Raw genomic sequence first — 13,476 nt, forward strand, 5'->3', positions numbered from 1 at the left:
ATGTATTTAGCTATGCTCCTATATTAAAATGTATATATACGATATTACTACACGAATATACACATGTATATACAATTTATATGTCTATCTATATATATATATATATAAAAATTTATAGATATATAAAATTTATATATTTAAAACGAAACGAAAAAAGAAAAGAAAAAACATTATAATCGCAATGAATTTCTTTTGATTGTGTTTTTTTGTTCGTTAAAATAAATTTTCGTACGAATTAATTACGACATTATTGGAATTATCTATCGAAATTAACAGATATAGTTACAATACAAACATGCGATAACGATCACACGTCAGTAAAATAAAATTTTGACCATAAAACGAAAAGAAAAGAACAAAGAGAAAGACCGAGAAAAGGAAAAATCAATAATTTTCTAAACTAGATATTTGATTCATTAATCTCTATCGAATGCAGTACGAAAGATCGATATGAAGAGAGTACGAGATGACTGTGAAGGTGTCGATTATGTTTATTACCATAGTAGTAGATACAGAGTGCTCGTTTACAAGGTAGAACTATGCTTGGCCAGGTGGTCGAACACTATATTCGTCCAAAACCTTCCGTCAGGGATGACCCCCAGCTGAGAATTCCCTCGAGCCTTTTTATTTTTATTTCTCACCTCCTACGGCGTTACCTCTTCATCTTCGCGAAGCACACACGTATCACGAACCATACACTCTTTACTACCCGCCATTACCCCCCTTTCTCCTTCCTCCCTATATCCACCCATCTTAATCCTTTTACTAATACAATTACGCGCGATAGATATACAAGTAAATATCTTTTGGCTCGATTATGTAAATGATTTGTATCTACCCGTCGGATTTGCTTAAGCAGGAAGTTATTGTCTTCTTTAAAGACGTGACAAGACGCAGAGACATAACTTCCACGTATAGTTTTTTAATCCATCCGGCATCTGCCTTAAGCTTGAATATTACAGTCATTTTATTTCGTACATATATGTGTGTATATATATATATATATATATATATATATATATTGTGTGTATGTGTGGGAGTATGTATATATACACTTTTAGTAAAATATTATTATATATGTATATATATATATATTGTATTATATAATGTATACATATATATATAATAAATCAATATTATATTTATATATTTATATATAAACATATAATATATATATATATATATATATATATATATATATATTATTTACCACACGTAATCTTATATGAAAGAAAAATAAATTAATTTTAGAATCAAATTTTATAAATAAAATTTTATAAATAAAATTTGATTTTATAAGTAAAATTTAATTAGGACGACTAAGATCTCTTTTTATTTCTCTTCCTTCTTCCTTTTTTTAATAAAATTGTCTGTTATCTTTGAGATAATTTTATTTCGGAAGAACATGACGACTAATCGCATACAATTTATACACTTTCGATTTATTTCTAATTTATTTAAGATTTACATATTAAAACAATTCATAGTTAGCTGAACTGATTAAATCTGATACACCTTATAATATAACGTTTTATGATCGTTAAATCAGCTGTTCCTAGATCACAACTTTTCATTCCAGCTGTCATTATTCCCTCTCTTCTTTTTCTTTGACACTTTGCGACACATACGCACACACGCACGAACATTATGACAGCGGGAAATTTAAACTTTGATAAGGATAAAAATAACTATAATACATTCCTAAGTCTTAGAATTCACTAAAAGTTACATTTAAATGGAACAGGTCTTTTTGATTCGTAACAAAAGTTAATCCACTGACCTAGTGGAGAAAAACATATCGCGACCAAAACAAAAAGAAGGAAAATGAAAAAGAAAAACAAGAAGAAAGATCGATAGAGATTCGGTCTTCTTTTTTCTTCTTTTTCTTTGTTTTCTTTCATTTCTTTTTCTTATTCTCCTTCCTCTTCTTCCTCGTCGTTGTCGTCGTCATCGCGAAAGTCATTGGTAGGTGGAAGACTCTCGGAACCCCTTTTGGTTTCTTATTTCCTCATAAATAATTTTAATGACGCACCGTAGCAGTTCGGATATATATAAGGCGGGATCCAAGAGCCATACCTGTAGGCAGCCTTGTATTCTTATTTATTATGTTACTTATACATACATATATATATATACATATGATATGTATGTGAGCAGTCGTCGCGAGATATGCCGCGGGATGAGTCTATGAAAAGACGAGAGAACGAACGAGTTGCGAACCTGTTTTTCTTTTTTACATATTCGCTTTCTTTTGCCCTCTACGCAAGCAAGGCGACTCCAATTAATCAATTTCGAACTTTACCACTATCGTCACGTTACTATTCATTTCATTTTCGTTTTATTTTTATATCTTTTTTAGATTTCTTTCTTTCTTTTTTCTTTTTTTTTTTTTTTTTTTCTTTTCTACATACCAATTCATTTCGACAGACAACTCTTAATACCTTTATTTAACATTGGAATTAAATACCGATCAATGGAAACAAAAAGAAAAAATAAAGAAAGAAATTTGGTCGTTCTGAGGTATTCTATTTTAATTAACAAAAAGAATTTTAACAGAAAACTCTTAATATATTTATATAAAATTGCGATTAAGTATCGTTTAATGAAAAAGAAAGAAAGAAGAAATTAAAAAATTTGATCATTTGTTGAGGTATTCAATTTTAATTAAAAGAAAAAAAAAATCGATCGCTTTGAAGTATCGTAAAATGAAAATAAAAAATAATAATTTTTGTCATTGACAAAAGACTTAATATCTTTACATAAAATTACAATTAAATACCGATCAATGAAAAAGAAAGAAGGAAAAAACAAAAATGATTTGACCATTTATTGAGGTATTCAATTTTAATTAAAAAAAAATCGTCGTTCTGAGATATTCTACCTTAATTAATAAAATGAAAATCAAAAATAACAATTTTTGTTTTTGACGAACAACTTAATATCTTTATTTAACTTTGGGATTAAATAGCGATCAAAAGAAAGAAAAAAAGAAATAATACAAATTTCAATAGTTCTCAGATATTCCATTTTAATTACCAAAAGAAAAATCAAAAGTCAAAAATTTTTGTTTTCGGAACTAACAAAAAAATTCTACGATATCTGTGTATGTCGTGTCGAACATACGTGTAGCTCATACATACATACATAAGTATATACATACCGATTTATTTATTATATTACAAAATTGAACGCCAACAAGAAAAAGAGGAAGAAAGAAAAATAGAAAAAGGAAAGGCAAATTTTACAATTTATTCCATTTTAAATTACCGCAAACGGGAAATGAGACAATATTCTTGTTTTTAAAACTAATTCAAGAAAAGTTCTGCAATCCGTGAGTGTAATGTCAAACGTACTGATGAAAGAGAGAAAAAGAGAGAGATAGAGATCACAAGAGAGAGAGAGAGAGAGAGAGAGAGAGAGAGAGAGAGAGAATAATATACAAAAGCGACCGCTTGGTGGCACCGCTGTCGACGACGAAGAAGCTCGAAGCCTGGTAGGCGTGGTTTGAACGGTCCAATCGGTAGTCAGGATTTAAACCCCGCCTACGGAGGACGGAGTCGAAAATTAGGCCACGCCCACTCGGTTCCTCTCTCTTCGGATTGAAAGCATCGTCCTCCGGGTGTTTCTCGTCCTCGGCCCATCTCAAACTTGCTACTCTTCGTTCTGTCGACTCTTCCTCTACTCGCGGACGTTGCGTTTAGCGCAACGGTTGTGTACGCGCGCGCGCGCGAAAGTTAAGTTAAGTAAACGCGACGAAATATTATTCATCGTGAGTAGGTATATTACGGTGGAACCGTCGCGATATCGGAGATGTTCCGTCGCGAGTATCTATTTTTGTGGCATTGTCAAAGGATCTGTCATTAAGGATTTCTAAGTTACTTATCTTTTTTGTTTTTGTTTCATATATATATTTTTTTTTATCCAAGATAAAAATTGTGCAGTGTTTCGTTCATCGAAGGGAAGATTCGTCTCGCTTGGTTCTTTTAAAATTGATCGGTCAGCCTTTCGAGAAGACACAATTATTATGAAGGTATGCATGATCAATTACGTTTCTTATCGATTTTTAATCCGTTGAAAATTTTCATCTTCGAATTATTCATTTGACGAGGATTTTAGAAGATTTAGAGTATGTTTGTATCGTCGGTTAGTTGTACGGTCTAATCGTTATGCAACGTTATTGGGTATCGATGAGAATTATTGAATTGTGATATTGGATATATACACGTGGTGGATTTTAATAGAATCGTATCGATTTAATTTAATGAAATATTTAAAAAATTATTTGCAGACTAGATATGTCGACGTTGTTGTCAAAGTCTATGATCCAATCATTACGTAATGTTATCGGTTAATAACGAAAATCAAGGAACTATGATTTTGAATATTCATACTTGACAAACTCGACGGCTCGATATATAATGTTAATTTTATAAAGTTCGCTTTTAATGAATAATTTTTGCTGTAGTAAGTATATCGTTTAATCGTTACGGAATATTGTCGACTAGAAAAGAAAATTATTCGATCGTAATATTAATAGATCGTAATTCGATAATAATAGTTTTAATTTTATGAATTTTATTGAATATTATTTAACAAGTTTAATATTAGATATGCATGATTATTGCCGAGTTGTACGATCTTATCGTTATTCAAGTTATCATTGAGTAACATTGAATATTATTGAATTATGATTTTCTATACATACTTGTACTTGATGTATTTTTCATGCAATAAAATAGACGTACGATATCAATTTTATAAAATTTTCAATATGTCTAATTATTGCTTAGATCTATGGTTTAATCGTTATGCAATGTCACTGAATAGCAATGAAAATTATTGGATTATTATTTTGGATACATATGTATATATACATATACCCGTATATACGCATGGTGTAAACTTCAATGGTGGTGTACAATGTTTTATGAATATTAGAAAGTGTCTTTACATGGACGTTGCAATGTACGGAAAGCTTGATGAGGTTGACGAGCGTCGGTGGACAAGGGTTGCCTTGTCTCCCAGCACGATGAACGATAAGAAGAATCTTGCAACACTCTTCGGAATGATTTAAAGGAGAAAGGAGAAGCGTTTATTATCATGGAAGAATGTGGATGGGAAGAAGATGGGAAAAGGAAAAAATTGACGAATTAACTTTACGATTATATCTTCAGTAAAATTTCTTGCTTTTAATATTCTAATTTATTATCTAATCACATAGTATAAAATCTACATTGAATCAAATACTAACGCATAATCCAAATCAAACGAATTCATTTTATTTGCCGTATTACGAATTAATTTATATCAAGTTTCAATAGTAAAATTATTTCTACAGACGTAAATATAATAGTCCACGATCCGTAGGAAATTTCAAATATTTCAATCTTCGTTCATGGTCGTGAAAGTTTAACAAAGATTCTAACGATTGAAAAATTATTTATTTCTCGTTTCTTTTTCAATCGAACTGTCATTGTTGGACTTTGTTGACAGTTGACAATTAGTAGAACATAGAAATCAGAAACGATCCAAGATCATGATAGTGATAAATCAGGCTCAAGTGCGTTGCATCCGGTTTTATTTAGTAGATATCTATAAAATGTGTTCCTCGTCGACCTCCCTCAACCCTCACCACCCTCACTGTTACTTACTTGTCTGCTTCCCGCCACCCCTCACCAGATACAAGATCCAGCTAAATCGTAAATACGTACTCCCGTTCATCTTTCCTCGTCGTCGTCGTCGTTGTCGTCGTTGTCGTTGTCGTCGTTCACAGTTCCACGTGAGACAGTTCCACAACCCACACGAGAAGGTTCTGTCCCCGTTTTATTTCGTTAGGTAAGTTCCGTCGCTTACCACACACCGACGTGTGTGGTCCAGTAAATTCACGGCGTAAAGCGCAAAATGGCGACTGGACATCAGCCTTATCCGAAGTTATAACGGCATCACGGTTTTTTTACCTTGTCGCGGTTTGCCCTTACTATAGAGGATTTACTTAAGTATGTTATGCGAGTACCGAGTGAATGTGTACGGAGAGTCACATCTATCTCCTTATCGCTATTAAAATAAACCTATGAATCCCCTCTCCTTATCCCATCCCACCCTACTCCTCCAATCCAAATCCCCCCCTTTTTAATAATTCTTTTCTCGAAGAGGAAATATTTCTATATCGTTTTGAATATTCAATGAATATTAATAAGAGATAAGATAAGAGTATATACATTAGAGTCTTCGGGATTTTCAATAAACCTCGGCGTTATATTTCGTTTTTATCTTATTTTCGATTTTTTTTCCTTTTTTTTTTGTATTTAAACAAATTTTTCTCTTCTCCTTTTTATTTTTTTTATTTATCTATTTCTTTTTTCTTTTTTTTTTAAGGAATTTCCTTTTCCTTTCCTCTTCCTTTTTCTTCTTTATTAAAAATAAAAAATTGAGAGTTTCAATAAAAAAGAAATTACGAATGATTAATTCTTTTGAAATTATGCTTTTGTTTATATTATATCAAATTTAAGTAATCTAAAAAAGAAAAAAAGAAAAAAAAAACGAATATGAAACTCGTCCATCTTTAAAATCTTCATTGAACTGTGAAAGTTTTGAATTGTTAAGTGTTTAAAAACTTGTTCCTCATTTAAATCTTCGATCATTATTTTTTTTCTATTTTAAATCCTATTAATCATCTTTTCTTTTCTTTTCTTTTTGATGTAATATCTATCTAATTCGTCGAACCGTAATACCTAAGTCAAAAAATCTATCAACGAATTTTCTAAATCTCCTTCATATTTAATAATAAATATATATCTTATATTTTAAGTGATTTTGCAACACTTTTTTTCTTTTTTTAAGCGACAAAATCATATTTTAAGTGATAAAATTAGACGGAAATTCGGACGTCAAAATTCCAAAGGTGATCGAAAAAAAGAATATCGACGTTCTTTTAATCGTTCAACACGTCGTATTCCTTTCGAAATCCTCAAAAATCGCTGACTTTTACGGTGTTATAAAATGATAATAGGGCGTAGGATCTGACAAAGCCACGTGAAAAATATGTAAATGACTATCTCTCTTTCTCTCTTTTTCTCTCTCTCCTTCTTTTTATTTTTTTCCTTTGAAACTGCATCGCGACGATGAATTAATAATGGGCAAGACGAACTCACGCACACAAGCTAGTACGTTCGTGCCAGGCCAATGCGGTTATGCTAATCGGTAGAACGATTTTATTTCTCTAAGCTACACGAGTGGGAATTTCGGTACGCCGATGACAAAGTGCTTTTTAGATTGGAGACAAATAAAAGGACAACTTAAATAAATAAATAAATAAATAAATAAATAAATAAATAAATAAATAAAAAAGAACATTGAAATTGTAACACTCTTTTACGATTCTGTTTAATGTTAAACTTATACGAAAATTTTTATAGAAAATTATTAAAGAAATTATTTCCAAAAAGGATAATAATTATTAAAATTAATAATTATCTTCATAAAAAATTATTATTTTAAAATTTTTATTTTCTACACTTCAAAAGTAACTTCAACGTGTAAGCTTTATAAAAATTATTCAAATTTGTTAAAAAAAGAATTTTTTTCATACTATTCGAGTTTGAATGTATTTAATTTTTTTGTTTATTTTTCCAATAATAATGATTGCTTCAACCTTGTGGTACTCTAAATTTAATAAAAAATAATAAATTATATAAAAAAATTATACTAACTACTCTAATACAAATTTCTAAGAAAATTTATATATATATATATATATATATATATATATATATACTATCTTTATATAATATCTTCGTATTCTAAAATTATTTTTAATACAAAACATTACATTAATAAATTTAATAAAAAAATTATAAACAATTATAATAATTATATATTATATATATATAAATACTTATAAACTTACAAAAATATATATTTATATATGTATATATATATATATATATATATACGTATATACCTATATAAACAAATTGTTTATAAATGTTAATCATGTGTTTATACATATCTGAAATCTTTCTTCAAATCCTACATCATTAAAAAATCGTGCTAATTTTTCGTAACAATGAAGACATATCTACACCGTCTAACAATAAACAAAAAGAAATAGAACGATAAGAGGAAACAACAAAATTGACTAGTTTCCATTAAATGACATTGGAAAGGTTCCCATATACATTCAGAATCGAAGTATCACCTCGAATTCTAGGATTTACAAATTCGTAGGGCGTGTAAACTTGGCCTAGCTAAAGAAAGAAAGAGAGAGAGAGAGAGATAGAGATACAGAGAAAGAAAGAGAGAGAAAGAGAGAGAGAGAGAGAAACAGCTAGTATAGACCCAGAGAATAAACCATTCGGTACACAGTATTGTCACGGCTCATTCGTCCTTTAGCAAAGATCCGTTCATCGCTTTTGGACGCGTGGTTAATACGTGGTTCGAGTTAATCGTGAAACGGATCCCCAATAGAACTATAGAGACGAGAAGTTTCTATCTCTCTCTCTCTTTCTCTCTCGCTCTCTCTATCAATCTATCTATCTCTCTTTCTCTCTCATTCGAATAGGCAGGAGAAGCATCAGCAGCAGCAGCAGCAGCAGCCCTCTCTCTCTCTCTCTCTCTCTCTCTCTCTCTCTCTCTGAATGTTCACACAATGAAAGAAGAGAAACGACGAGACCGCTGACATTGTCCTGTGCAAAAGCAGAAATCGGATGGTGATTTAAATGGATTTCGAGTGGCCGCGGCATTTTACACACACACTCTCTCTCTCTCTCTCTCTCTCTCTCTCTATCTATCTATCTATCTATCTATCTCTCTCACACTTCAAAGGTAAAAGAATAAGAAGAAGGAGAAGAAGAAGAAGAAGAAGAAGAAGAAGGAGAAGAAGAAGAAGAAGAAGAAGGAGAAACACCATTGTACCTGCGGGGGACCGTTTCACCATAGGGGCCTATCTTTTCTACGAAGGCGTGAAGAGGCTCGTGCCCTTCGTAGAGTACCACTCGAAAAGTCCTTTCGAAAGATACAAAAAGTTTAGAAGTATTATTTTCAGCATTTCTCTTTCTCTCTTTTTCTCTTTCTCTTTCTCTTTCTCTCTCTTTCTCTCACTTTAGTATCTTCCTCGTAGGCCGCAAGAACTCCGCAAGGATACCCGTAGCGGACCACTTTGTCAACTTGTCACCTGGACTCGCCAGAGACACACGCAAAAAGAAACTGAGAGTCACTCTTTTTCGCACCAGGAAGTCTACTGATTCTTTTTCTGAACGAGAGTGAGATAGAGGAGTAATGGAGACCTGGGAGACGGGGCCTGTAGAAAGGTAGAGAGAGAGAGAGAGAGAGAGAGAGAGAGAGAGAGAGAGAGAGAGAGAGAGAGAGAGAGAGAGAGAGAGAGAGAGAGAGAGAGAGACAGAGTGAGAGTGGCCCAGGGATGTTGAAGGGTCGGAAGGAGAGTAAAAGAAAACTATATAATTTTCTTTTGGATCTCGATTAGTGAGGTAACTAATCCGGTTCACTGAGATAACTCGCACTTTCAAATCGATATTCATTGATAGTTCTCAGAATTCAATATTCAAATGTGTTACAAGGATAATGAGAGTTGAAGAGGGTAGTCAAAGAAAATTATATATAATATTATAAAAAATTAGAATAATATTATAGTTTAAGTATAGTTAATAGTATAATAGTATAATAGTATAACAATATTACAGAAAATTATATATAATATTATAGTTTCTTTTTAGATTTCGATTATTGAGACTACTTGAACTTATAAATCGATATTTATTATATTAGTTTGATATATTGGATAATTTTAAGAATTCGATATTTAAATGTAATGATAGAGGAATGATGAGGTGTGTGGAGGGTTGTAAAAGAAAATTATATAGTTTTCTTTTGCACCTCGATTAGTGAACTAATTATTTCGATTCATTAAGACGATTCGAACTTCTAATTCGATATTCATATATTAACTTGGTAATTTTGAAAATTTCATGTTTAAATGTGTTAATACTTATGGTAGATTTGTAATAGTCTTCTTGTGGTATATATTATTTGAATTTAGTCTAATCAAGTAGAACAACTAACTCATATTGAAACAGCATAAACGTTTAAATCAATGTTCACATATTAGTTGTGATAATATTGAAAAGGTTACTATTAAGTGGTTACTATTAATTTTTAGACATTTCTAATCGGTATTATTAATAAATGGTCAATCAAGTAATTTTAATATCTATTTTAATATCTAATATAATATAATTATAACATAATATAATTGATCAGTATTGCTCTAATTAATACAAAAACTGTTAGTATTTTAATCAAGATATACTTAAATATAGTAATTTATTGATCATTATTTTCATATAATATATTGATCATTTATTTTATAAAATATTTATCATTAATCAATCAAAATATTGATATCAATCAAATAAGGCAAAATAATTAAAAGTGTTTTGAGAATTCAATATCGGAATTTTAATACTAATAACAGAATTTTTTCAGTCTTTTTGTGTTCGGTATAAATAGAATTTAGTCTAATCAAGTAGGATAACTAAACTGGTACTGAGACAATTTCAACTTCTAAATCGAATGTTCATGTATTAGTTCTGTTAATTTTGAAAACTCGATGTTGGAATGTGTTAATACTGCTAATAGAATTTTAGTAGTCTTTTCGTGGTCTGTATAATCAGAATTTAGTAGAATCAATTAGGGTAACTAACCTGGTACTGAAACAAGTTAAACTTCTAAATCGAATGTTTATGTATTAGTTCTGATAATTTTGATATATGCTCTATGTTGGAATGTGTTAATATTAATAGCAGAGTTTTAGCTATCTTTTTGTGGTTCGTATAATCAAAATTTTGTGTGTAATTTAATTTTTTTGTTTTCTCTTTCGTTTCGTTTATTTATTTTTTTTTTTTGAAGACAAATAATATCTACTATTAATATATCTACTACTAAATATTATATATATTATATTTACAAATAATATTTTAATAAATATTATTACTTACTTATACTTACATTATATATTTGTATCATTATATCATTAATATTAATTTCATCCATAAAAATAATTATTGATATAAATATTATGTTATACTATAATTAAAATTCTAATAAGAAATAAGAATGTTGAAACGATGAAATATTATAATCTGAATTTATATTATTAAACCAAATGATATATAAACTACTCCAATGGTATACATATATACATATATATATATCTATGTATAAACCATAATCGGATGATCATACTAAGCCTAAGAATAATCCTACTTTCCCAGCTTTACGAAGAAAGCTTTTAGACGAGGAACGAATTCGCGTTGGTCTCGTAAGCGATCCTGCCCGTTTTCTACACGCCTTTATTCGAAATGGCCATGAACCTCCATTTTTCCCTTTCGAGTGGTTTCAGTCCCCTTTTTCGAGATGGTAAGAAAGAGACAGACAGATAGAGAGAAAAAGAGAGAGAGAGAAAGAGAGATAGGGGCCTTAGAGGTATGACTTTCAAAGCTGAAAGCCGATCAACGGGGGGTCTAACAGGGTCTCTATGAAGGGCCCAGGTCTGTCCTATGATCCTCGGAGAGCTCACCGTGTCATTTTGGGTTCGCGACACGATGCCCATTGTAAACGATACTTATTTTCCCGCAAGTTGAACAGCCCCATACGTAGAAAAAAGAAGAATCAACGAACTCTCTTGCTACGTATACATATTACATATATAAATATAATATAATACTTATGTAGTCCTTACCAATGGTCCTATTTATGAAAAAGTATCATTGTACATAGTAATGTAGTTCGTTCGTTTGAAAAATTAATCGTGTTCCAATAAGAATATATGTAAATTTATTTTTATTTTGTTCATTATTTTAATATAGCATTTGAAGAATGACTGAAGTATAATAAATTTACTCGCAAATCGGTAGAACTCGATGGAACAATTTAAAAACAAATTGGAAGAATTTGATTAGAAAATAATAATGGTTATTAGAATATTATTATTATTAGAATATTTGTGGTAAATATAAAAAAGATGTATTTTTCGTTGAGTAAAATTATAATGAAAAAATGGCGAAGATCTGTTAAGATCCTAATTTGATAAAAATTTTGATATGCTACTCGATAACAATGACTTCTATATATCCATTTCAATAATCGGTTAGAAAATTAGTGTTAAATATTTAGAGTTTCTTAAATCATTTAAACAAAATAATATAATAAATCTATTGCATTGAAAAAATTCCAATCAAAATGGCGATGGTTTATTGAAAACAGTATAACTCAACAACAATGGTTTCTAAAAATCCACTCAATCACATTATAAAATTAATATACTTGGAATATTTAGAAATTTTGTGTTAATAATTAATAAGAACAATAAGAAAATTTTGTTTATTATAGAAAAAACATTAATTAAAATAACGATGATCCTATCGAGATATACAATTTTTAAGTATGTTGCAATACAAATCAGCACTTAATATATTTCAAACATCCACTTAATATATGATTAGAAAATTAATATAAATTATTTAGAATAATTTGTAAGTAGAAGAATATCAAAAATATATTACATTATTTCATAAAATATTTATAAATATACATTAAAAATATTATAAATATTAATTACATTACATTAAAAAAAAATTCTAATCAAAATGGCGATTATCTATTTAGATTCAAGCTCTTTAAATATATCATAATATAACTTAGCAACGATGTCTTCTAAACATCTACTTTAATAGCCAGTTTACTGGTCCTAAATCATTTAAATACAACAATATAAGAAATTTATTACATTGAAAGGACTTCAATCAAAATGATAATGATTTATAGAAAATTCATAAAGATATTATAATACAACTCAGCAGCAATAATTTCTAAACATTCATTTAATATCCCATTATAAAATTAGTATACCTAGAATATTTAGATATTTTCTATTGATAACTAATAAGAACAATAATAACATTTTGTTTAACACAGAAAGAATATTAATCACAATGACGATGATCTTATCTTTAAAATTCAGATCCATATTCTTTAAAAATATTGCAAAATAAAATTTCTAAATATTCATTTAATATCTTATTAGAAGATTAGAATGATATATTTAGATTATTTAAATTATATATCTATATATATATATTTTAAATATAAATAGTAGAAAAATATTAGAAATATATTTCATGAAAAAAAAGACTTTAATTAAAATCTAATTTAACCTAATCTATCAAGATCCAAATTACTTGAAAATGTTATAATATAAATCAGAAATAATTGCTTTCAAACATCTTCTAAATATCTGATTAGAAAATTGATAAGAAATATTTAGAATACCTTATACATAAGACAATATGAAAAATATATTACATTAAAAAAAAAAAAAGAATTCCAATCAAAATAGTGGTGATCTATCTAGACTCAAGTTCTTTCAATATGTCATAATATAACTCAGCAACGATCTCTTTT

The 13,476-nt window shown here is 29.3% G+C and overlaps 1 protein-coding gene across 3 annotated transcripts in view; it reads left to right on the top strand.

Moving 5' to 3' along the window:
* Window positions 1–3,653: 3,653 nt before the first annotated feature.
* LOC122633778 (LIM/homeobox protein Awh-like) overlaps window positions 3,654–13,476 on the top strand; it is a 37,045-nt gene continuing 27,222 nt past the window's right edge. For all 3 annotated transcript variants that reach the window (XM_043822118.1, XM_043822119.1, XM_043822117.1), the window contains exon 1: window positions 3,654–4,030. In XM_043822118.1, coding sequence (XP_043678053.1) covers window positions 4,025–4,030 — 6 coding nt within the window. In that variant the 5' untranslated portion in view covers window positions 3,654–4,024. The remainder of the gene's footprint in view (window positions 4,031–13,476) is intronic.

Source organism: Vespula pensylvanica, chromosome 13 (genome assembly GCF_014466175.1).
Source record: "Vespula pensylvanica isolate Volc-1 chromosome 13, ASM1446617v1, whole genome shotgun sequence".
Taxonomy (NCBI): Eukaryota; Metazoa; Arthropoda; class Insecta; order Hymenoptera; family Vespidae; genus Vespula; species Vespula pensylvanica.